The sequence below is a fragment of the Ovis aries genome, chromosome 23 (assembly GCF_016772045.2).
Source record: "Ovis aries strain OAR_USU_Benz2616 breed Rambouillet chromosome 23, ARS-UI_Ramb_v3.0, whole genome shotgun sequence".
Classification (NCBI taxonomy): Eukaryota; Metazoa; Chordata; class Mammalia; order Artiodactyla; family Bovidae; genus Ovis; species Ovis aries.
In genome coordinates this window covers 4,362,423-4,388,773 of record NC_056076.1, presented here as the reverse complement: position 1 = coordinate 4,388,773, position 26,351 = coordinate 4,362,423, and the positions used below count along the sequence as shown (strand labels likewise).

At 46.9% G+C, this 26,351-nt stretch overlaps 1 protein-coding gene across 2 annotated transcripts in view; it reads right to left on the bottom strand.

Moving 5' to 3' along the window:
• Positions 1-19,548: 19,548 nt before the first annotated feature.
• The window catches only part of CYB5A (cytochrome b5 type A (microsomal)), a 36,252-nt gene continuing 29,449 nt past the window's right edge, over positions 19,549-26,351 (bottom strand). The window contains exons 4-5 of one of the 2 annotated variants that reach the window (NM_001166191.1): positions 23,118-23,152; positions 21,137-21,218 (exon numbers count right to left, since the gene is read on the bottom strand). In NM_001166191.1, the coding sequence (NP_001159663.1) occupies positions 21,137-21,218; positions 23,118-23,152 (117 nt within the window). Of the gene's footprint in view, positions 23,153-26,351 lie in introns of both variants that reach the window. The other variant, XM_060405184.1, reaches the window with a different exon arrangement.

Genomic DNA, 26,351 nt, shown 5'->3' with positions numbered 1-26,351 from the left:
TTTAACTCAGAAATGTTTCTTAAGTAGGTTAATATGCCCTAGGGTATCTTTTAAAATATGAATTAAGATTTTATTGAGTGGTTTGTCTAGAAGATTATTTCTAAAAAGGAAAATGAAAAGATCAACTCAGTGAACATTGGCACAGACACAGATTGGATGGAGCTTGAGTTCGTGAGCTTGGGTTTTTGCCATCGAAGCCTGTAATCTGAAACTGGGCTAGGAGGTCCCAGGAGGTCGGTCCTGGGACAAGCCCACGAGAACAAGCAGCGCATGTGGGGGGTGAGCCAGGCAAGGGCAGACAGGCAGCCGAGGCTGTGCCAGTGGAGCAGGGAAGGGCGCGGGCATCAGGGCTCAGCGAGGCATGGGGCACACTTCAGCACCACCCCCTGCCACGAGGAGGAAGGGGAGGTGCTGGACCCACTCCAGCCCTCACTGACGGAGCCACTCCTAGGAGATCGCCTCCCAGGCACTCGAGCCTGCCCACCAGCTGGCCAGCCGCGGTCCAAAGCAGAGCCAGAGAACATCCCAGAGGCAGAGAACGCAGGGAGCCGACAGCTCCAAGGAGAAGCGGCCAGGGAGGCTGGGAGGATATGGCCAGATACTTGCCCTCTGCCCTCTGCTCTTCCTAGGCTTGGGAGCCCCAGGCCTCTACAAAGACCTGGGTATCACGGAGGCCTCCTCACTGGTGAATATCTGCTGTGATGCACAGCCCTTCTCCAGAAAGCACAGGCCCCCGCTTCCCTGGATGGGTGCCAGCTTTCCTGGCTTCCCTAAGGGAGGGGTGCTGCAGCCTGGTCCAGTGATGGCAACATTGCTGAAAGACACCTTTTATTAACGAAAACCACACACTCCGATTATATACACTTTCTGCATCAGAAATGCCATTTCAGAAACAAATATGTTGAGAACCCAGGACCCCGAAAGAAGAGACTCCCTCATGAAAAACAAAGCCAGGGAAGCAAGTCATTAACTACTCACTAAAGAAATGTCAAATGTGCTAGAAGAAAATATCCTTTAGCTCACCAACCGGTGGCCGACCTGCTAGGTAAGAGTGAGCAGCTTGCACCTTTTGGCGGCTCAGGGAGTCCTAGAGAAGAAGAGCGGCCTGGCTGGGGCTTGGCTGGGAAGGACAGAGACACGAGGAGGGGGGTCAGAGGAGGGGGGCGTGGGGTGCAGACCTGCACTGGGCAGGGCTGTCCTGGCTCCTGGCGGCAGCTCCGGCAAGCACACAGCAGACCCAGGCCCACCGTGACATCCCGCAGCCACCGGAAGACACACTCTCTGCCACCACCTCGCCTGCCAGGGCGCCATTCGGGTTCTGATTTTGCCAACAGACCCCCGACACCCTTTATGGCACTTTACCCTCCAGCACAGCGACCACCCAGAATCTGGTACTTCATCCATCTGCCGTGTGTCCTTAGTCACCTTTACCCTGGAACATTCCAGCAGCTAAAAAAAAAAATCTTTTAAGGTATTGCATTTCTGAAGAATAATTTCCTCCTCCCTTTTGAATAGAATTGCTCTCATTTAGGGCTGGATACCTTTCTGGCCGGTGAGCCACATAAGCAATGCTGTGTTCACCGCAGACGTGCGGTGGCCTCTGGCCCCTCTCTGACAATGCCCGTCAGGAGTCACCCAGTTCTCCTATAGCATGGTTCCTCTTCGGGCTTCCCAGGTGGTGCTAGTGGTAAAGAACATGCCTGCCAGTGCAGGAGACACAGGAGACCCAGGTTTGATCCCTGGGTCAGGGAGATCCCCTGAAGGAGAGAATGGCAGCCCACTCCAGTATTCTTGTCTGGAGAATCCCACAGACAGAGGAGCCTGGGGGCTTTGGTCCATGGGATCACAGAGAGTCGGACACGACTGAGTGACTTAGCACACACACATGGCCCCACTGGTTCCCCTGCAGTGGGTGCACGTGGGCTGATCCTCACAAACCTCCTCTGAGACTCAGCATCCAGCAGGAATTCTTGCCTGAGTCCATCTTTACCTTGACGGCTGCACACAATGGCCCATGGCTGACACTCCTCAGACATCACCAGCCAGCACTGGGCATTCCTGTAACCCTCCTTTCTCTCCCATTTATTTATCCTTTAATTATCATTATGGCCTGAAGGTTGCTATTTTTTAAATGGTTAATAAGCCACACTGTGCTTAATTGGCTGCTGAAATTGAGCTAGATTTGGCCAATGAAATCCCATCAAGTCGGCTCCCATGTCCTTTCAACACGCCCCATCTTGATTTTTAATGCTCCTTATTTTGTGGCATATGGTACCCCACACTCATGCAATCTACGCCGTCCTAGCTCTGACATCAGCCATTTCTACAAGGTGTCCGGCTGGCTCCTTTTGGTGGAAAATAGTACTCGACACCAAGGTCTGGGTGTAGGTCTGGTGTGCCCATTGCTCCGAGGCGTACTTGGTTCTAGGTCTTTCAGTGGACACAGTGCTCAACAGTGTCTTGCATGACTGGACAAATTCGTGCATCCCTATCTTAGGGAAGTCCTTTCCAAGGGTCAGCTTTCATCAGAACTGGCGTCATAAAACACAGTTCTCTACCAGGAACAAAGAGTCCTAGAGTTCAGATGAAGAGGAGAAAATCGATAGACACTGTGATAAAAAAACTGGGTTTCCGGTGCAAAGGTTGCACCTCTGTGCAGGTGTCGCCAGGATCAAACGTCCCTCCAGGATGGGGCTGTCAACATCTGAACCCCCATACGGGTCACTAGGGTTTGAATCTTTCCCGTGACCCTGGACAGCAAGCCACCAGCATACTTTAACTAAAAAACAGAGCAGTGAACTTTCTGGGACCTTCATGGAAACCACGGGGAGCGCTCTGCCATCATGTCGATGAGATGAATTCAAGGATGCCCACGCACGGTCTGCGGCAGCCTGGCACCAAAGAGCATGTGGCCCTTGTCTGCAATAAACATAGGTACTTTACAAAAATGCACACACAGGCCTATGGTTGCAGCCTTAAACTGTCTTCTAGATGTGGGAATATTAGCCAAGAGCCCTTCCCCTCGTCTTCCTCTTACCCCTCCTCCAGCATTTCACAGATTAAGGACTGGACTACATCTAGCTCCAAGAGTACTCTTAGTTATCAGGATACTCACAGCTTTGGGGCTTTGAGGTGGTAAATATTCATGATATGTGAAGCAGCAGGATCCATAACTGTACGGTCTTAATAACATAAAAATGGATGCTTAGCTGTGAAAATACACAAGTGAGACCTAGAGGGACACAGCAAATGGTAAACTGCTTGTGCTTATGAATGAGTTTGTTTTTTGCTTCTTGTGTTGTTTGGTTTCCTATTGTGCACGCGTTAACTTCTAAGAAATCAATGTTATTTTGAAAACCTTAAAAAAAAATCACATGGTTCATGTGTGCTTTTTAAACCACTGTCTTTTGAAAAATTTCAAGCACACACAACCACGCAAGAACCTGTGTGGCCTCACCCACTGTTCTTAGTTTGTCCACACCACTTGGCCCCCCATACGTTCTGGCAAGAAAATTTTAAAGCATCCTTTAGACATATTTTCACATGCATCTCCAAAATTAAGGACAACGCCATTATCATCTCCAACAACAAAAAAAGCAATAATCTAATTATCTAATCGTATCCAGCTGATGGGAAGCTCCCTTGGAGGAGGGCATGGCAACCCACCCTAATGGACACAGGAGCCTGGCGGGCTACAGTCCACGGAGGTTTGACGTGACTGAAGCGACAGAACACAGCACACACACCCCGTCTATGCTTAATCTTCTCCAGTTATCTCAAAAGTGTCTTTTCACACTTGATCTAAATTAAAATCTAAGCGAACATGACGGGTCTATCTCTTAAGAGTATTTTAACCCATAATAGTTCTCCTTCCTTTTTAATCCCATTTACTTGTTGAAGAAACTGAGTTCATATAGAAATTCCCATGTCTTAGATATGGCCGATTGCCAAATTAACTCAATATACGAGAAACATTTAGTCCAGGAGAAATTACCCAGCAACCCGGTGCGTGGTTAACCCAGTGGGTGACATGGTGATAAGCAATATGATCGAAAGGGCCTGTGGGGGCCATTCAGCAGGTGAGAAAAGCCTAGACAAAGGAGCAGGAAGAAGGAGGCATTCCTAACTCAGGAAAATGCCTCTAGGAATTTGACGTGGGTTCAGCTGAGAGAAGGCAGTCCCCGTGGGTAGTTGACAGGTGGGCACCAAGGAACTGGTGCACACTGGTCACAGGAAAGCCCAAGTCCTCTTTTCCAAAGCTATGCAGGGACGGCCTTTCCATGGGCGTCCACCATGTGGCTGCCAGCCTGCATTTCTGATCCTCTGCCCTCTCTCTGCTGGGTCATATTACAGAAAGCATCACATTACCACCATTCTTATCGCCAACAAACAAAAACACACCTCAGTTCATTTTACAGCCTTTCAAACAAACCCGAATGCTCTTTCGATTGCCTTTCAATGTGCATTCTTATTTAATTAACAGGCTTACTTGAATCTTTCTTACTGTTTAAATATCTGGGTATGCTATGAGGGCAAGGTCCGCGGGCACACAGACACGCATGACCGGTTACCCTGTGGGAGAACCAGGGCAGGTCGGCCTCTCTTAACCCGGCGTCTCACAACGGGCACCGCCCCGTTTCTCCCATGATCTAGTTTCCTGGAGATGTTCGTCACAAGAGGCCACACGCCAAGGGGGCTGAAAACAACAGACACGGACTGCGGGGCAGCACTGAGGGCCGAAAGTCCAAACCTGAGGTGTGGGCAGGGCTGTGCCCCGTCGGAGCCCAGCAGGGCAGGGGCCCGCTCCCAGCCCGGGAGACTGCGGCAGCGTTTGTCTTCCTTGGTTTACGGTTGCATCGCTTTCTCTCTCCCTTCACCAGCACAAGGCGTTCTCCCTTGGTCTGTCTCCCTGAGAGCATCTTAGAGGGACACTGATCGTACTGGATTAGGGCCCACCCTGCTCCAGTAGACCACATCTCAGCAATGGCATCTGCAACCATCCTATTTCTAAATAAAGTCACATCCTCAGGTGCTGGGGCTTTGGGCTCCAACATGTCTTTTCTGGAGGACATAGCTTTTAACCCATCACATTCTTCTCTCACATATAATTGCAATATAAATAAGCACACAGGTGTCGCTACAACAAAGTACAGATTATCAAGCCCCCCACAACTTAAAATCATACATCTGCCCCATCCAGACCGACGTATGAAATTCTCCAGGCCGCCAGTGTTTGGAGGTCTTTTGTTGTCGTTTAGTCGCTAAGCCATGTCCGACTCTTTCGTGTCTCCTTGGACTGTAGATCTGGCGGTCATTACGGTGCCACTATTCTAGAAAGCAGCTCATCACGGTTCCTTTACCAGTAAAGAATAAATGTACGCGCTCCTATGAGCCAGGCTAGGGTGGAAGGAGCACAGAGATGCTGGGAACCGGAGGGGGCAGGATGCCGAGAGCAGAGCCGGGCCCGGAAGCCTGCGCGCAGCCAGAGCGACGGCGTCAGACACACATGCGTGGGTCCTCCGAGCTGAGCGACCTCCTGCAAGTCCCTGAGCTTTGCTGAGTCTCCGTTTCCTTCTTGGTGAGATGCTAAGTGGGCTGGCAGGGTTGCTGAGAGGCTGGAGTGAAAAGACGGAGGCGTGATGCTCAGCAGGCAGTGGTCAGGAAACGGCACGTATGGCCGCCTGCTTCCGCCAGGCGCAGACGGCACGGAAGAAATGCTGGAACCCACCCCAAGGACTTGCACGCCCACCCGGGGACTGCCTGGGCTCCCGCCTCCTCACAGGCTTGTCAGGGTGAATCGTGCACTTCAGAGGCAGGCTCTGCGGCGGCGGTAGAGGGGCCACCCCGCAGGGCTGCCCCATCAGGGACGCCTGGAGCTAAGAGAACCGTCGTGGGTGGTTTGAACCTCAGACCAACAGGAAGGAAGCTTGTGGTTCACGGAAGCAGCACCTCGACCTCGTGTGCACGGGGTAAACTTTGACACAAACTCTGCTCTGTGGAGAGATGTGGAGAAAGGAAAGGTGACCCAAGGATGCGCCTGTGGCACTCCCGGGGAGGCGAGATGACCAGCAGTGATATTCCTGCCAGCCAAGAGTCTTGTCGCTGGGGCAAGGGGGGGAGGAAGCAAGCACCGTCCTCAAGCGGCTGAGAACCGCGGGTGTGGGTGTCCACGGGGGCGCAGGGACCGGATCGTCACAAAGGGGAGGGGGCGCTCAGTTCAGGGACTGACACATGCTGCTCCACAGAATCACTGCCCCAAACACGCAGAAACGAGCAAGAAGGCTCTGGGAATGCAAATGTGAGAATGCCGTGTAGCAGAGGGACGGAGCTCTGCACCAGATCTGTCCACGGCTCTTCCCCAGTCCAGCAAATCACACCCACTCTGAACCAGAGGTCATGATAATGCGTGACCAAGGGTTCTATCCAAGGTCTAGATGACGGAGCAGAAATCCAGAGCAAATAAACACCTGGCTGATAAGATAAAATCAAACGGGCATGCAGTCTCTGCCAAAGGCTCTTGGCTCACCCGGCTCCCCGGGTGCACTCTTCCCCACTTGAGCTCAGCAGAGGGGCTGCAAGGAGCTCGTCTCACATCCCACACCTGCACCTTTCATCTGCATCCACTGTGCATGAACACGGGCTCACCACTTCCATGTCGATTCTGGTGGGAGAGTCTCCCCAAAACCTGACAGGCGTCTCAAAGTTAGGGTCAACATCGGAAATGTGAGGAAAGATGCAATCGTTCTTTGAAATGAAATGATTTATATTTATATGTTAGGAGACAGGGGAGTTACAGTTTCTCAATGCTATCAGACCCCAAGTTGTTGTTTTCTTTGCTACATCGTGTCCAACTCTTTGCAGCTCCACAGACTGTAGCCGCCAGGCTCCTCTGTCCATGGGATTTCCCAGGCAAGGATACTGGAGTGGGTCACTATTTCCCTCTCCAATCAGACCCCATATGTACCCTTTTAAAACTAAGATTTTGTGATGCTATCTTAGTCTGAAGTAATTCCTAGATGATAGCACTTAACACACTCTCATAACAACCTCAATCTAATATGAAGGGAAAATAAAATGGAAGCAGTTCATAATAAAATAGTAACATTTATTTCAATACATTAAATGCTTGAGGACAGTTTTGCCAGAAGACAGAAAGGGCCCACGCACATGTCCAAAGTACCCCCGAGGCGGCAGTGTACTGCTGCCAAGAAGCACTAGGGCTATGCTCTGCAACCAGGACCACAGTTTGGACACAGAGATCCCCAACCCGGGAGGGCGCATCCATGATCTGCAGAGTCGGTAGCCGACAGTTAGCAGAGGCACACAGGTCCTCCCAGCATCTGTAGTGGGGAACGTAAAGCAGACCGTCCAGAAGTCAAGACAAGGGCTGGGGACAAACTCACTGGGCAAATAACAGCACAAAAGGAGGCAGTGGTCAGAAATAAACAGGGAGCCACGGTCCCCTAGAGTCATCTCTGATCCTGCCCCAGGCTCTCAGCCCCTGTCCCATCGCATGCACTTACTCCCCCGCCTTCTCTTTGACACGCCCTGACTCAGCTCCTGCCCTGCAGAGTCAGCCTGGAGTGGAAAGGAAGTTTGGATGAGGCCTGATTGTTTGAGTCTGCTCCAGTGCTGGCAGTGACAGTGCCAGGGGAGCTCCAGCTGTGAGGAAGTGTGACTTCTAAATCTTTGTTCATCACAGACTCAGCAGAGAGCTTGAGGCTCTATTTATACAGCGTCGCATCCATTGCAAATGCCCCTTCTTCCCAGGTAAAGACTGAAAATTAGATCACTTGACTAGTGACCTTGGGATTGGAGCTGACACAAACCTGTACCACGCTTGCACAGAGCGGGTGTGCCCATAGCCCTGCCTGGCTCTGCCCACAAGCCTCGCAGCACCTTTGGCCAAGCTCTCCTTCCAGAAGGTGCTGAGTCATGTGCCCTGGGAAGGCAAGGAAGGGCACTGCCAAGCAGGGAAGAGGTTTTCAACTGAGAAGGAACCGCAGACCCTGATGAAACCACGCGAGGCCCAAACTATCCATGATGGTCACAGGGCTTCGTTCTGGGCGCCCATCTACTGTTAACCAACATTTCAGAAACTGAGACCTGATTGAAATGGAAAGGTGTTTGCTTTTAGAGTTTGTTAGGACTGCAGCCATGGACACACAAGTTCAAGAAGCACCTGGATCGCATTCTGCCAGAATAAAAAAAGCAGGGAAAGTCTATAAAGGCAAAACCCACAAGATTTCAGTTACAAGAGTTATTTACCAAGAATTATCATAGGATCTGGCAAGAAGTGAGGGTGCTTGTTAAGCCAGGGTTTGTGGGGGGCTGCAATGGCTGCAGAGTTACAAGAGGGGACTTGGAGACTGTCAGGTTGCAGCCGGCAGGTGTGACTGGTGGTGTCCTTGGTACAGTTCATAGAAGACGGCTGAGGCTTTCAGTGGTGCAGAGACGTGTCTGAGTCCAGATACTCAGGGGCAGTCTGACTCCATTTTTGCATGCTTGAGCTGCGATAACTGTGGTATAATTTCACTTTGTCATCACTGCCGGGTCCTTGTGCTTCACCACGTGCAAAGCACACAGTGCCCCTGCTTGCCTGGGAGCCGTTTCTCCATCGCAGCTCACGTCAGGGTCCTGTGCTTCTCCTGGCCTTGCTCTCGGCTCCCCTGCCTTTCATGAGGACATGTAGGAGCAGACAGAGCCCAAGGAGTCGGATGACCTCCTAACTCCCCACATTAAAGAGCTTTATAAAGCCCCCTCTCCAGATGATGTCCGGACTGGCTGCCTCCGGCCGTGTGCCTGCACAAGCTGGTTCTGGACGCTGCCCCGGTGCCGCTTTCCCAGGACAGACGAGCCCGTCTGGATCCAGTAGCCACTTCATTTTCATTGCTTTTCTTCCACCAACGAGAGGTAAAACCAATTTCTGGGACATTACTTTTCTGCTCTAAAAAGTTAAAAACGTGGGCCGTGGGTCACATTTTCCCTGAAATTCTGGCCCAATGTTAACTTTACCAGCGGCTCGGGGTGCGGTGATTTCTCCCCAGCTGCATATATTGAAGCCCTAACCCCCAGTGTGAACTTGTTTGGAAATGAAGCAACTAGTCAAGGCAAGGTCAAGCTGGAGCAGGCTGGCCCCACATCCAGTGTGGCTGGTGTCCTCTCCAGATGGCCTGGGAGGACACACCCATGGAAAGCAGTGTGAAGATGGGGGCAGAGACAGGGTGATGATTCTGCGGACCAAGGCAATCAGAGCCAGCGAGCCCCGGCAGCTGGGAGAAAGACACACACACACACACACACACACACGCACCCACACGCACACACACACACACACACACACGCACATACATAACATTAATATACGTTTATCTACATATATATATATGGGATCTTTCCTGGTGGCTTAGTTGGTAAAGAATCTGCCTGCAATGCAAGAGACCTGGGTTTGATCCCTGGATCAGGGAGATCCCATGGAGATGGAAATGGCAACCCACCCAAGTACTCTTGCCTGGAGAATTCCATGGACAGAGGATCCTGGCGGGCTACAGTTTGCAGGGTCGCTTTATTATTTTCTCATTTAGTTATACTTAAGGCCAACTGTTAAATCAGGCGCACTGGGTATTAAATACATCATTTTCTTCTCTTCTGCCCACACAAGAATCAAAGGCAGTTTAAGCCATGCAAGGGAAGGAGCTGGTTCCGCCTTTAAGGAGAAAAAGTTACAATGAGAAGACTCATCTCATATGACTATCAAACACTGCTGAATTCTGGGAACCTCTCTGCTTCGGAAAGGGGAACACTGAGAGATGCTTGGAATCTGACTCTCACTTAAATAGTATAATTCTGTGTGATTCTTTGTTTTGACTCCTTAGGAATAAACTGGGTTTTCCAGGTGGCGCTAGTGGTAAAAAACAAAACAAAACAAAACAAAAAACCTTGCTTGCCAGTGCAGGAGACATAGGAGACACAGGTTCGATCCTTGGGTTATGAAGATCCCCTGGAGAAGGAAATGGCAACCCATTCAAGTACTCTTGCCTGGAGAATCCCATGGACAGAGGAGCCTGGCAGGCTACAGTCCATGGGGTCACAAAGAGTCAGACACGACTGAGCGACTTAGCACGATGCACAGGAATAAGGTAGTTAAAGACTTTAATAGCCCCCTGGTCGTCAGCCCTGGCAATGAAGAGATTGCCTAGCAGGAAGTGCACCAGCAAGCTGGGCTGTCTCCTGTGTGCTTTGTCTCAGTAAGGAGCATAGGCAATTTTTTTTTGAGACAGAGTGTAGAAACAGACAGCCTGAGGTCATTGAGGGCAAGGGGACCATCTTCGACTAATACACGAGTTTAATTCAATCTCCCTGCCTTGAGGGAAAGAACCATGAAATCGCGAATCCAAAGAACCGTTGATATGAATCGTCTGGGCTCGGAGGCTTTGTCAACAATGCGTTTCACCCTGTGGCTGGGTTCAAGCCACCCTCTGAAGACTGGACGAGCAAGAAGCACTAGAGCCTCCACAGACCTCAGCTGGACCAAGAAAATCACAGGACTTCGCTTCTTTGGCTAATGGAGCAGGCGTCGTCCCGCCTGGACATCAGCTCCTACCCCGGCGAGGGCGGGGGGAAGAGGCCCAGGATGCCGCGCCCCGCAGGGTACCCCACCTGCCCGGGGCCCCTACAGCTTGGCCAGGAATGGAGGAGGCGCTGTCAGGAGGAATGAGTGAAACAGACACACGAGAAGGGAGAGCAGCAGGTGTGCAGACTGACTTACCAGTTCCTCTTCCCCCACTTGAGCAAATGCTTGTTCCCCGAGGAAACACCATGGGCTAATAATACTAATTAACTATGGTCTCATGTTATTGAGCAATATGGGGAGGAACGATCAACTGTCTAGACCGAAGCTTGCACGGTCTAACCCACAAAACCTTCCTTCAGCCAGCAAGCTTGGCGTTGGTCTGACTTACCTCACTGCACCCAAATCCCATCTGGCTTCTCCCAAATATTCACTTAGAGTTGAAAAATCCAAACAGCTGCGGGCACCTGGAAGCCCCGCCCTCCATCCTAATACATTTCCAGAAGGCACTTGTTTTCAACTGGGCTTCCCAGGTGGTGTTAATGGTAAAGAACCAGCCTGCCAACGCAGGAGACGCAAGTTCGATCCCTGGGTCAGGAAGATCCCCTGGAGGTGGTCATGGCTCCCCACTCCAGTGTTCTTGCCTAGAGAATCTCATGGACAGAGGAGCCTGGTGGGCTACAGTCCATGGGGTCATAGAGTTGGACACGACTGAAGTGACTTAGCACGCATGCATGCTTGCTTTTAGCCACGTAGATACTTAAGAGGAGGTAACATTCACGGCAGACACGACTCTCCTCAAAGATAGCTGTCGTCCCCCTCTCCCTCTGAGTCTGAGGACGTTCCCCAAATGGAGGAGGACTCCTGCCAGTGAATTTGCTCCAAGTCGCTGAGCTGGGCTGAGATCCGCTCTGAATCAAATTCTCCTGGGCAGGGACTCTCAGAAACCTGGGGTCGGTTAATCCGAGCCTGCCCCTCGTCTGCCCACCTGGGCGTGCGCCAAGCAGCCTGTGGCCATCGCTGCTACAGAGCTAACTGGTGCACCTCTGTGTCACCTGGGTGTCAGCAGCAGGGGGCCCAGTAGCAGCAACAGCGCCACAGAGGCGTCCTGGGGTGGTCAGCGCCCGGCTTCTCCTCGGTGTGAGGCTCTAAGTTCCAGCCTGTCTTAGCTACAGCTCACCTCAGACTGACTTAGACATTCAAAGGGATTTATGAATGTCAACTCTCAGGATGAACCAAAAGAAACTGCCATTCTTATAGGTCAACATCTATCAATTTATCAGCAGTATCATAGGCTTCCGACCTCAAGAAAAGGCCCATGATAGATCTGAAAGAGAGGCACGATCCAGCAGCTCAGCCAGTGTCTCTAAGAATGCAGATTTTCTCAGTCCTTTAAATCTCTCTTCCATGGCGACAGGCTCAGCTCCAGACCTCATGAGTCTCCACCCTAGTAGGACCCAAGATACCTCACGATGCCAAAATGGCTACAGCAGCCCATGACATCTACTTTTGCATCCGTCATTCAGGAGAAGAGAAATAGTCTCTTCTGACAACACACACAGAGGAGGGAAGGAGTTTCCCTTTCCCATTATCACTGGCAAACAGCTCTCCTGCCTCTTTGGTTCTGATAGTGCAAAATATTCTCCCACTGTGGACAAGAGATGGGATTTTTTGTTTGTTTGTTTTAGCTCAAGAAAATTAATCATCCTGGATTTAGGAATTGTGTCAATCCTACCCATATCACATTGTGGAGAAGGATGAGGCTGGTCTCCTAAGAGACAGGTCTGGGTTGTGTTACTGGAAGCACTTGAATTGTGTTTCCGGGGCTATAGTTAAAAGCCTATTAAAAGACACTTGCTTCTTGGAAGAAAAGCTATGACAAACCTAGGCAGTGTATTAAAAAGCAGAGATGTCACTTTGCGACAAAGGTCTGAATAGTCAAAGCTATGGTTTTTCCAGCCGTCATGTACAAATGTGAGAGTTGGACCATCAAGAAGGCTGAATGCCCAAGAAATTATGCTTTCTAACTGTGGTGCTGGAGAAGACTCTTGAGAGTCCCCTGGACAGCAAGGAGATCAAACGACTCAATCCTAAAGGAAATCAGTCCTGAATATTCACTGGAAGCACTGATGCTGGAGCTGAAACTCCAGTCCTTTGGCCACCTGATGCGAAGAACCAACTCACTGGAGAAGACCCTGATGCGGAGAAAGACTGAGGGCAGGAGGAGAAGGGGATGACAGAGGATAAGATGGTTGGATGGCATCACCAACTCAATGGACATGAGTCTGAGCAAACTCTGGGAGATGGTGCCACAGTCCATGGGGTCACAGAGAGTCGGACACGACTCAGCTTTAAAAAGAAGAGGGATGTAAGTGAAGAGGGCTGCACACACTGACTCTGGTGGGAGCAGGTTCATGAGGAGAGAGATGAAAGTGTTATGGAATCCAGTTTGAACTTGAAAAGTAAAGAACCAATCAAGAATGGGCATAATGAGCAGAGAGATTATTCTGAAACATAATAAGCAGTCACAGCATTGGAGATAAAGGCAATGATTTCCCTTAAAGCGTTTTGTTCTAATTTGTGAAAAGTGAAAGTGTTAGTTGCGTCCAACTCTTTGTGACCTCATGGACTGTAACCCACCAGGCTCCTCTGTCTATGGGATTCTCCAGGCAAGAATACTGGAGTAGGTAGCCATTCCCTTCTCCCCCTCTCCAGGGGATCTTCCTGACCCAGGGATCAAACCTGGGTCTCCTGCATTGCAGGCAGATTCTTTACTGTCTGAACCACCAGAGACTTTAGCCAAAAACATTGAGCTGTTCCCAGTTGTATCTGTTGGGAATTCTCCTATGAGATAGCCAGTGTTTCAGTGTCTAGGGGTAGATGAGTGACCAATCTCACACCAAGAGGAAAGAGAAATATGCTTTCTCTCGTTACCTCATGGTAAGTCTTGAATACTGAAATAATCACGGTTTTCCCAGAAGGAGAGTGTCACTCGGGGCCCTTAAAACCTACAGCTTTCTGTTAAAAGGGAGGCTTTTAGGGAGGGCTTACTGCCAAGTAAACTTTACCAGCTTGGAAGAGTCTACAGGCTTAGGTCTGGGGTGACTTTGCTGAAGTCATGAGATACTGCAGCTCGGCATAGATAAAGAGTAACTAGCAGAAGTTAATCAAACTCAGCCCCAAGAGCACAGAACTTCCCTGACCTCTGGGTGTGTAAGCAGCCTTGCCCTCCTGTTTGCACCTGATAACCTCCCAGCCTCCCTCACCCTCCATCTTTGGGACAGGCTCCAGGGCTAGGTACTAACCTAGCCTCACTGACCAACTGGTTCCGACATGCTAAGAATATCAGTGCTTTGTCAGATAACACCTTTCTCCACATCTTGTCATTGCTGAAAAATTGCTAGGGCCTGAACATACCTGGGCTTCCCTGGTGGCTCAGTGGTAAAGAATCTGCCTACCAACGCAGAAGATGCAGGTTCAATCCCTGGGTCAGGAAGATGCCCTGGAGGAGGAAATGGCAACCCATACCAGTATTCTTGCCTGGGAAATCCCTTGGACAGAGGAGCCTGGCAGGCTACAGGTCCCTGGAGTCACGACTGCACATCTGAGCAAAAACGCACCTGGGCTCCAGTATACAAAACTGGGAGCCTTCTGGCTGCAGTTCTTAAAGTTAACATCCTTACAGGCTGAGGAGCAGCCCTACCAGGTGCCTTCAGCACTGCCTTAGACTTAGCGCCATCACTAAAGCTTTCGTGCAAGAGTGACATCAAAGTGGTATTTTAGAATAACATAATAAAGCAAACAAAAGATTAGAAACAGAGATGTGAGGTGGAGACCAGCTAAGGGACTTCAGTCATTTATTAGTTTAGTTAATCAGTCAGTTAGTTAATCAGTTTAGTTAAACAAATACCTCCTGTGTCCCATGAATTGGACAAGGCTTAAAGGATACACCATGGAACAGAACTAGTAGCGGGAAAAGACAGGGAGCTTTTGCAGCAGACATTCAGAAGAGCAGAGCTGGAGGTCTGCACTAAGGTGGGGACGCTGGAGGAAGAGAAGGGAGGTGGCTTTGAGTAGAGAACAGACAGACCAATAGAGCTGTTTCTTATTTTTAACTGCACAAGTTAAACATTTTCATTCAGAAAACATAAGAGAACAAAATATTAAGTAAAAAGAAAGAGTCCTTTCTCTGTCTTCACACCCCACATCTTTCAAGAGGCCACTTCTACCAGACTGCTGATTTCAGGAAGAGATGCAGTGTGTGAGCGCAACGCGAGTGACTCCCAAAGCTGGCATGAGCAGATGGATGCTTCCAAGACGACAGACACGTGAAGGGACCAATGTCTTGGAGGCAGAAGGTGGTTGAGCTTCCCTGGTGGCCCAGCAGTAATGAATCCACCTGCCACTGTAGGAGATGCAGGTAGATGTGGGTTCGATCCCTGGGTGGAGAAGAGTCTCTGGAGGAGGAAGTGGTACTCCACTCCAGTGTTCTTGCCTGGAGAATCCCATGGACAGAGGAGCCTGGTGGGCTGCAGTCCCTGAGTTAGTAAAGAGTTGGACAGGACTTAGTGACTGAGCAACAAGGGCTGTTTGTGCTGAATTTTTTTATATAATTTTTTTTATTTGTGGCTGTCCGGGGTCTTCGCTGCTGTGCGGGCCTTCTCCAGTTGCGGCACACGGACTTCCCGTCGCAGTGGCTTTTCTTGTGCAGCACGGGCTTAACAGGTGTGGCTCACGGTCTTAGTTGCTCCACGGCATGTGGGATCTTCCCGAATCAGGGATCAAATCCATGTCTCCTGCATTACCCATGTCCACGGGATTCCTTCCCATGGAGCCACCAGGGAGGCCCCGCGCTGAATTTTCTATAACTGCTTTATTGACCTATATTATAATCCCACACCATACAATTCACCCACTATAAACTGCATAATTCAATGTTTTTTAGTACTGATACATTCACAGATATGTGTAGCTATCACTCTAATCAATTTTAGAACATTTTCATCAGCCCCAAAAGAAACCCCATGTGTATTATCAGTCACTCCCCACTTCACAACCCTAGGCAACCCCCTTCTGTCTCTATAGATGTGCCTGTTCTGAGCACTTCATAGAAATGGAGTTATACACAGTATGGCCTTTTGTGACCACTTTCACTCGGCGTGCTGTTTCCAGGATTCAGCCATGTTGTAACACACATAGCACTTTTTATCATCCAATAATCCTCCATTGCATGGATATAAAACCTCTTTTATCCATTCATCTGTTGATGAACAAATACTTGGGTTGTTTCAACTTTTTGGCTATTATGAATAATGCTGCTATGAACATTTATGTACAAGCTTTTGTATGAGTCTTCTGTTGTTTTAGTCGCTAAGCTGTGTCCAACTCTCTTGTGACCCCGTGGACTGTAGCCCACCAGGCTCCTCTGTCCATGGGATTTTCCAGGCAAGAGTACTGGAGTGGGGTGCCATTTCCTTCTCCAGGGAATTTTCCTGACCTAGAGATCAAACTCATGTCTCCTGTTTAGTAGGTGGATTCCTTACCACGGTGCCACTTGGAAAGTCCCTTTGTATGAGTACCTGTTTTCAATTTTATTGAACATATTGAATTTTGGGGTCACAGGTAATTCTATGTTTAATTTCTTTTAAACTGAAGTATAGGGTGGTACAGTGGTAAAGAGTTTGCTTGCCAGTGTAAGAGATGCAGGAGATATATCTTCAGTCCCTCAGTCAGGAAGATCCTCTGGAGTAGCAAATGGCAACCCACCCCCTATTCTTGCCTGGAAAATTCCCTGGACAGAGGAGCCTGGCGGGCCACAATCCATGGAGTCCCAAAGAGTCAGGCATGACTGAGCACACACCCACATAATTGATTTACGACGTGTTAATTTCTATCGTATAGCAAAGTGACTCAGTTATATATAATTCCCTTTTTAATATTCTTTTCCAATTATCATAGGAATGTTTTAACTTTTTAAGGAACTGCCGTCTTGTTTTCATCAGTGTTTCACCATTTTACATTCCCAGCAACAATGCACAAGGGTTCCAATCTCTCCGTATCTTTGTCAACACTTGCCACCATCAGATTTTTTTTTATTATGGCCTTCCGAGTGAGTGTGAAGTGGTATCTCATTGCGGCTTTGACTCCCATTTCCTAATGACTAATGCTGGTTGAAATCAACTCATTTATGTGCTCATGGCTTTGTACATCTTCTCTGGAGAAATGTACAGTCAGATCCTTTGCTTATTTTTCAACTGAGTTATCTTTTATTGCATTGTAAGAATTCTTTAGAAGTCCCTTATTAAATATATGATATGCAAATATTCTCCCCCATTCTGTGTGTAGTCTTTTCACTTGCTTGATGGGGTCCTTTAAAACACAGAGTTGTTAATCCTGAAGAGATCCAGTTTATTTCTTCTTTTGTAGTTTGTGCTTTTGGCATCACTATCTAAGAAATGATCACCTACTCCAACATCATCAAGAGCTATGCCCGTGTTTTCTTCCAAGGTGATTATGAAGCTTCTACTGTGTTGTTGAACTGGCTAACTGAGAAAGTGAATGTGAGAGCAATGCTATGACTTGTTTTAAATATGTCCATCTGACAATTCTCAGATGACTTCTTCGTGAAGAGCTATCACTTGACAAGCATAATCATAAAGGTGAAATAAATTGCTAGGAATAAAATATAAGGACAATGAAACAAGAGTTTACAAAGTGACTGAATGTTCGCCACAGGATCAATGTTACTTAGACATATCATGTGAATTTTAAATTCTTTCTACCAGAACTTTTCTAATTGTTATTATCAGAATTCCTCCATGGCTCTAAGAGTATCAAAACAAATAGAATTTTCTTATCTAAAATGTCATTTTAATGGTTTCTTAAATTATTTGGATTGAAGGTAAACAATTTTTGCAGTTGTGCCTTTTGTATCCTCTTTTTGGAGGATGTTAGCTGCAGATATAAGCAAGTTTGTTTCACTTGGGACTTCTCTGGCGGTCCACTGGCTAGGACCCTGAGCTCCCAGTACAGGGGGTCTGGGTTCAATCCCTGGTCAGGGAACTATATCCCACAAACTCCAACTAAGATGTGTTGTAGCCAAATAAATAAATATAAATAAGTGTTTTAAAATTTTGTCTCCAAGCATCCTTGGGGTTGGTGCACTGGGATGACCCAGAGGGACGGTATGGGGAGGGAGGTGGGAGGTGGGTTCAGGATGGGGAACACGTGTACACCCGTGGCAGATTCATGTTGATGTATGGCAAAACCAATACAATATTGTAAAGTTAAAAAAAAAATTAATTGTACTTCCCCTTGACTGAAAATTTTTATTGTCTACATATTGAACCTATAGATAAATGCAAGCATGCATTCACCATTAATTTTAGCATTTTTGTAGTAATAGAAATAAAAAAACAAATGAAACTGTAAAAAAATAAAAATTTTTTTGTCTCACTTCTTTCTTTAAGGGAACGGTGCAGTCCACTCACAGCCCTACCCCAGAAGTATAACTGTTTCACCGACAACCTGAAAACTTGAGCCAAATTTAGTTGGAAAAGCCAAATACCACCAGGTGCAGAGACTGACCATGGGATCAGAAAGACCTGCTGCCCATTCACCCTCCTTAACAGCTAACCTTTATTTAAGAAATTCTGCCTCCAAAGTTCACAGGGGTGATTATCATGACTTAAGGGTTCTTTGCATCATCAACCTCACTAAGAAAGTGGAATAACTAGGAAGATACTTGGCATGAGGCAACAGCGGACAGAAGCAAAATGCAAGGTTACCTATTTCTCCACTTTTTAGGACTTTCCTTGAGAGATGCATCATTCCCACCCACAACTTGGGATTCATTTTCTGTCTTGATGGAGGTTCATGTTTGACTTTCAAAAAGACAAATTAAGACTCTGATTTATGTTTTAGAATTTAGAGAATGACTGCGAGATCTTTCAGATTCTCAAACAACTGTTGATTACAAACCATGCCTCCAGGTGAGCCCCCTGCCCCTCCTCCAGTCACCATGGGAATCCCTTGAATCGCTTTTTAGTTTCTAGAGATTGAGGCCAGGATTCCTGCATAAAACAGCTTTCTCTCTGGTCGCCCTCCCCCCGTCTGCCCACCCTTCCAGCAGCTGGACACAGCAGACGGCTAAGTCCAGCCCGATGCCTGCCATCACATCTGCTCTTCCATGCCCATGCCTCCCAGGGCTGTGATCAGGCTCACAGAGGGCAGGGGTGATATGAAAGCTTGTCTTTGCTAACGCTGGTGGCACAGGAGTGGACCCTGATCTCTAAGGGCGACTGTGGACTACCCCCAGTCCCAGAGCTCCCCACCCGGATACGGAGCCAAACCAAACTGTGCTTCCAGATACGGTGACAGTAAAGACCCAGCAGCCAGGGCAGAGCAGAAAGAGGCGTCTGGAAGCAGGGGCAACCCAGCTTCAGATTCTGCACATGGACAGGACACAGCTTTTAACTGTAAATGCTGCAATCACAGTCACTCTGCCCAAATTTCCCATGCCAAGCATCTCATCCTCATCCTAATTTAAAACAAGCTTCTCTCTAAGAGATCCAGATGAAGGACATACAAATAATTCACTGGAGTGTGAGTTTGGTGGTCATTTCAAGCTTCACAGGAACCAGCTATGGGGCTGGGGGTGAGGGTGAGGGTCCTGCCTCAATCGCTTTGGTTATACTGTTTATTTCCACCCACACCGTTCATGATGATGCTCAAAACCACATCCAGAGCTGTGAACCAACTGCTCCGCTACCCCAGAGGAAGAACTGGGGAACTCGACGTGGAAACCCTTGATAGGTAGCATCAAAAAGCAGGGTGAAGGTCCACGGTTATTTTCACTTGGCTGACCTATCCGTGACAGTCAGGATGGAACGTTCCAGCAGAGCCTGCTGACTTGTCTGTGGATGTACCAACACGCAGAGGGAGGGCGGGCGCGTCAAGTCCATCACGAGAGGCATGAGTTTTGTTCCAGGAATATGTTTATTAAAATCTGAACAAAGGAGTCCTCTGCCAGGCATTTTCCCACGTGATACAGACACCTCGCCCACCGCCCTCCAACATTCACTCTAACTTTCAATCACAAAAGAGGCAGAGGGTGGTACATGTCATTGATTATAAAAATCTGTGTATGCTCTGAAATTCAAACAACTGCTGTAATGTGCTTGAGATATTTCTGATGAGTGCCATGGCTCGTCAGTCAGCTAGCATGCCAATGGACAATCATCGCTAACTATGATGTACTTCGAGTCTATAAATTCATCTCTCGTTTTTTGAGAGGGGGAAAAAAAAGCACAGGGTAGAGAATAAACGAGAATGGGATGGTTGAGTCAGAGTCACACCAGAGTTCCCCCGGGCCTGTCACTAGAGCTAAATTTCTTCAAAAATCAAGACTCCGAATGTCCCATAATCTCAAGTGTGTGTTTGTACAAATTAGTGAATCACTAGTTTAAGACATTTTAAAAATTATCTGGGCCCTCTTTGACCCACATGTTATTTGGCAGTGTGTTGTTCCACCTGCAAATATTTCCAGCTTTTTTTTTTTCTCATTACTGCCTAGCTTCATTGATTTGCAGTCTGAGAAAATGCTTTGTAGGATTTCTTCTCTTTGAATTGTGACCCACAATGTTGTCTACCTCAATCAAACTTTCGTCTGAGCTTAAAAATGTGTATTTTGATGTAGTAGAAGAAAATACTCTATAAATGCTGATTAGATTCCGCCCCCCACCCCCCCAAAAAAATCCCCAGATTAGGGAATCAAGATTTCCTTATGGGGGCAGAAAAGCAGTTTTCACTTCTGAAGGAGAGTCTGTAAAACCTGAGAAACTTAGCTGAGAATCTCTGTGCAATCAGAATCTTTGTGCAAACTGTTTAAGCTCAGAGATGGGACAGCGGGGCAATGTTCTCTAGTGGTTCTTAGGCTTCTTGTTGGCATTGCTGGTGTTTTTAATCAAAGACGAGATAGATTATCTTTTCTAGGTCTTGTAGGCCACTTTCTCTTTTTATCATCTATTCGATTGTTTTTTTGTAGAACAGTTATTAGAAATCTTTAAGCTACTATTTCCGGGCCTTCCTAAAAAAAAAAAAAAACCCTACACTAGAAACATGCAAAATCTGATCATTCAATTAGATGAAGCAGCACAAGAAACGACCCAAGGACACCCCTCCTTACCTCGGACAACTTGGGTCTGAAAGATGAGCGCATTAAACAACCGCCAAGTAATCAGATTCTAAACACTAACGACAATTATATACCCAACAGACAGCTCAGCATGGTGGTATGTTTTAAAAGATCATGTCCACAATAAGCAAATGATGTAGTGACGGAACAGCAAAACAAAGTTGATGAATTAAGAAGGCACACTCTAGAAGTTCAGTAGTCGAAAGAATGGAACAGTTTTGGTTTGTTTTGTGTCAGATGTAGGAGGAAAGGAAAATAGGTGTATTCAGATTATTTTCAGGTGAAGGGTTTGTCAGTCGAAGTTAAGAGTGGTGGCTTCTTTCTCCCTGGACCAACGCAGTCTTTTCTTCCATTGGCTTCTGAGAACGTATTTAGTTTTCCGAAGTGTAGAGGTGATACATCAGGGCTACAACCAGCGCTGAGATGGCTGGGATCAGCCAGTTGGTCCACCAGCTGGAAAGAAAGAACAATGACGCTTGCGTGATATTCCACGCAGGAGACTCGAAACTCTGCTCCGTCTCCTGACCATGACAGTCACCGGGGAGTGTTCTGTTACCCCTCTAACCTTTCTGGATGAAAAGCTCACTCTAAATCGCTAAAAGGGAAGTGAGTCTGCCACAGTCCTGGTATAACACATGTCCTGGTATACCAGACAACTGCTCCACCCTTCCAGCCTTATAAGAAACGGAATGCCCTCCCAGTCCCACTTAGATCTATTTCTATGAATTTATACAAACAGCTATCAATCACTCCCTCAACAGATGCCACCAAGGACTAGTGACTTATCAAAGGACATCAGTTCTGGGTTTCATATCACAAGCTCAGAAAAGGAAACAGGTATTGATCTAGGTACGTCCGTAAGTTAACAATGGCACTGAACTGCGAAGCAGAAGAGCAGGTTTCTCATTTAAAGAAAGCCATCAGCAGGCTCCACAGCCAAGGGCAAATCACGTGCCCCGAGCTGCAAAGCTAAGGGATGTGAAGCACAGGGTTACTAAGGTTGCTACCAGCACCACAGCTCAACATTCTGTGATTCTGGTTAGAAAATCTAATCGCTACTTGTGCGCAGGAGGTTTAACGTGTTAAGAAACAGCATACCCAAATGACTACATCTGCAGTCCATAGCTGTGAATTCACAATATAAATCCCTAATTTATATACTGTTCAGTCCCAATACACTGATCGACTATAAACGACAGATTAATCAGGGGCAGGGCTGGAAAGATCATTAATACAGATGTGAACTTATAATTTCTTAGAAAACAGAAATCAATGTATGGTGTTTAGAATCTGGAGAAAGAGCAGGTAACAGCTGACACACACGTGACGGTTTCTGCCATAAACTTCCTGTCCTTTAATACTCTTCACAAACAGCAAGTTCGAAATCAAGATTTAAATTGCAAAAGGATTACGAGTATAATTTGGTAGGTTTTCAGTTTCCATTTAGGAGGAGATGGACATTTCACAGGGTAAAGCAAGAGGAAATACTGCGGGCAGTGTACCAGAATATGAGCAGCCTGGGGGCAGCAAACTTAGGGCAGAATATAACAGGCAGAAGTGTGTGGCTTCGAGCTTGGGTCCAAAAAAGTGTATTTGATGGCAGTCCATCAGTCAGCGTGGTAGAACTGCCAAAAACGTCAGGATGATCTTGTGCGTGCTAGGTCGCATCTGACTCTGCAACCCTGTGGACTGCAGCCCACCAGACTCCTGTGTCCATGGGATTTCCCAGGCAAGAATACTGCAGTGGGTTACCATTTCCTCCTCCAGGGGATCTTACCGACCCAGGGATTGAACCTGAATCTCCTGCTCTGGGAGGCAGATTCTTTACCACTGAGCCACCTGGGAGCTATCAATACGATCTTAAACTATATGACGAAATCAAGAGCCTAGAACAAGTGACTCAGGCTATACTTGGGTCACTGGGTTCAACTTCAGCACAGACTAGAAAAGGGACAAGGGGAAAACCGAACCATGCTTAGGGAGATGCAGTCACGACAATTTAAGAAACTGGCCACATATCAAGTGAGGAAGGAAATGGAATGTTTGCCTCAAGAGAGAAAGGTTGTCCAGCTCACAGTGGGGAGAACCGTTTGCTCTGTTCCTCCAGGTAGATGCGTCAGCAGGGTGAGATGCGGGGTTGTCTGAAATGTCTGAGCCATCTGACAGTTTAGGAAGGAAGGCCCTGGGTAGTCTGGATGCTAAGTGGAGAGGACCCCGACCTGTCCACAGAGAGGAGCATGGCGGGAGCTCGAGCAACAGAGATGCCTTGGGTGTGAGGAGAGACCCTCTAGCCCAGCTCTGATTCTAGGAGCCTTCTGATCAGTCATACTTTTAAAGAAAACTACCACATACCTGGAATTAGAATCAATGGTAGTAATAATACTTTCCTGAAACACAAGAAAAGGGAAGTTAAAGGGAACATCTGAACATTCATTCAATTAACTATAACCTGCTTTAAAACAAGATCACAACAGTTTATTCAATTCATTAGTCTTATTCAATGCATTCTTCCAAAAAAAAGTCTGAAGGGAAAATGACATCATAATCTTCACTAATATACCCAAACTCACCATTTTTTCCGAAGAAAAAAATTTTAAGAAGGGTCTCTATTTAAATTACTTACGAACATAACCTCGAAAATTTTCAAGAAAATGTTAAAAATTAATAGGCTACCTAATTCGGTACGTGACAGACATTTAAATGCTTAATGTAGAAACTGAACACAGGTATCATTTATACATACAAAAAATGTATCATCATCTTTAAGGAGACCAGCTTCATCCTTCAAAAGCAGTAATGAAATGTTCAATAATACATCAGTTATTTCATCAAATCTCATAGAAGTAAGTGTACCCAGATTTTATTTTAATAAGTGTCAACCAAAAAAAAAAAGCAAAAACAAAAACAAAAGAAGTGGCATTTAAATTGTAATAGTCTGGACCACCTTTCCTAGTCTTCTTTAACTCTGGCAGGTTTTTTTTTTTTTTTTAGAAAAAAACAAAAACTGGCGGCCTCACAGGCTGACATCACACCGTCACCCACCAAGAAATCCTCAGACGCCAGGGGCATTCACAGCTGCCTCCTGGTTTACCTTCCAACACCTTCTGAGAGAGGTTCTTCTTATCAATACCATGAAAATGAGCTGCGGATGGCTCTGGGAAGACACAGTCTGCCCCAAACAATGGGGTAACCAAGGCCAAGTAGGATGCAAGCTTTTTCGGGCTTGAAAAGTTGTTAAGAAGCACTCTTGAAGCTCCACACCAGCAAAGCATTAGTGCCTCACAGGAAGGTAGACAGAAATTATGCAGCTGTAGTTTCCCAAGGCACAAGATAAAAAAGCATTAGCAAATGTTCAGTGATCTGCAGCAAGGCAATGCTATATACAGCAAAGCGCATTAAAGACATTCCAGTAAAAAGGCAGAAACCTTTCAGGGGAAAATTAGGCAAAGCAGTTATGACACCCACCAACCTGGAGACATGGCCTTTAAGATTCCTGACACAGGAGGAGGGAAAAACACAGTCATTCAAATAGAAAACGTCACAGTCATTATCTTTTGAAGCAACATTAAATCTCAGACACTACAAAAGTATTCATAACTACTGCAAGATTAGTTTTCACATTTTGTATAGGGAAATAAAATGAACAAGGATTACAAGAGGTAACTGGACAACGTGAAAATATTTAGCTATTAGAGACGTACAAAGACATAACCAGTCCTGAAACAAATGCAATAGTCCATTTAAGGTGAAGTGTTATTGGCACACTAGAAAGCTAAGCCTGAAACAGTGAATAGAGGTTATTTTGTCACGCCCAGCACATGCATTGCACCAAACGTGCTAACAACCCTGCATGGAAACTCGCTGGCCTGCCTTCCTCCACCTTCGTTGCTACCATGGGTGGAATGCACTACTAGGGTGTGGTCACCACCAGCAACAACGAAGATCCTCTAAAGAGCTGCACTGTAAAAGACAATACGAATTTTAGATAATAACCCAGGGATGCTTCAGCGTTAAGACAAGTTTGAATCACCACTTAGCATTGGGCCCCAGTTGGGTTTTGGTATTGAACTGACAGATCTGTCAGAAGACGGGGGAAAGACTGCAGTCTTTATTATAGGCTGTTCCTCCTGTCCCCACAGTGAACTTGAGGGGTTCAGCTTCAGGTAGGAAAAGGTGAGCAATGAAATCAACACGTGATAAGCTCTCATGCAAAGCTCATGTAAATCATTTATAAGTTCATTTGACTAAACCCATTCCTTCATTGGAAGGCTCCCCTAAAAATACTGCTGATGGAGTGATGCCTTTTATGCAAAGATCGGAGCCTACAGAGGCTTGAGAGACTCACAAGCACCACGCCTTAAACGGGTGCTAGCAGTGGTTCCACAGTGTGTGACCTTGAACAAAGTCAAAGCTTGGAACAAGGTTGAGTTTCATTCTTTACACTTTCTCTGGTAGGTCCAGGAGCTCCCCTATGATATCCTGAGAATCAATCAACTCAGTTATGTAGCAAAGCTTTTAAGATGGCAACCACAGAAACCTATCAGTAGGTATTGCCATTACTGATATCCTCCATGTCAAATTGATAGATCTGGATTTGCTCACTTAAAACTGCATTGTCTCTGTATTTATTAACACAAATACCTTAACTTGGCAACTTAATCTGTTTCCCTCTCGTGGGTTCAAGCTAATACTCTTTGGTGCATCTTATTTCACAATTCAAACAGTTTAAGCAGGCAGCATTACAAAAATTCAGACCACAGTGTATGTTTATCAACCTGGAAACAGATGGATAGTTATACAGACACAACAAAGAGCTCTCTTTTTCCAGTAAGCTATAAGCACAAGAAAGGTAAATCTAGGAAAGTATCCATGTGTTTGCTTCTGGCCTCGAAAACCAGCAGGTTCCAGCCCCACACCCCGCCAGGTCTGCTCTGCAGTAAGCAAAGCCATGTCTGTTCGAGAGGAGCAAAGAGCGTGTCTCTCGGGAGTAAAGCAATCGCGTGGGAGACCTTAGCTCGGACTGGTGCTTTCTGCTGGCAGGAATCGTGGTTCAGGATATGGCTGGATCTATATCAGTTCTAAGTTCAGGTGATGAGCATTACCAAATCCTCATTTTACTATAGCTGAATAATATGTGCCAAGATAATATACTGAACACCTAACAGGAGAAATTACACTTCTTCCCTGCCAGACTTTGAAGAAAAAGCAAAAGACTTCAGCCACCACAGAACTTCAGCAGTCCAAAAGGGAGCCTCAAAGAAGGTACTAAGTCATACAAATGAGCTGATCAGCTCAGAGAGAAGGGCGGGTGAACCTGGGCATAAAATGAACATTACTGGAATTATTTTCCTTTCCTAAGGAAAAATGCATCAAAAAGTTACTTAATTAGCATTAAATTCAACCAATAAATATTTATTGAACACCTACTATGTCCCAGAGATGTGCAGATGAAGAAGACATTGATAGACACCTTATAGGTTTAAGTATGAAGACTCTACTGAGATTTTAAGTTCTCTGAAAAGAAGACTTTCGTCAAATGTTTCAGTTCAGAAGCACAATGCTACTTATGTAAATAAAAAGTAGAAG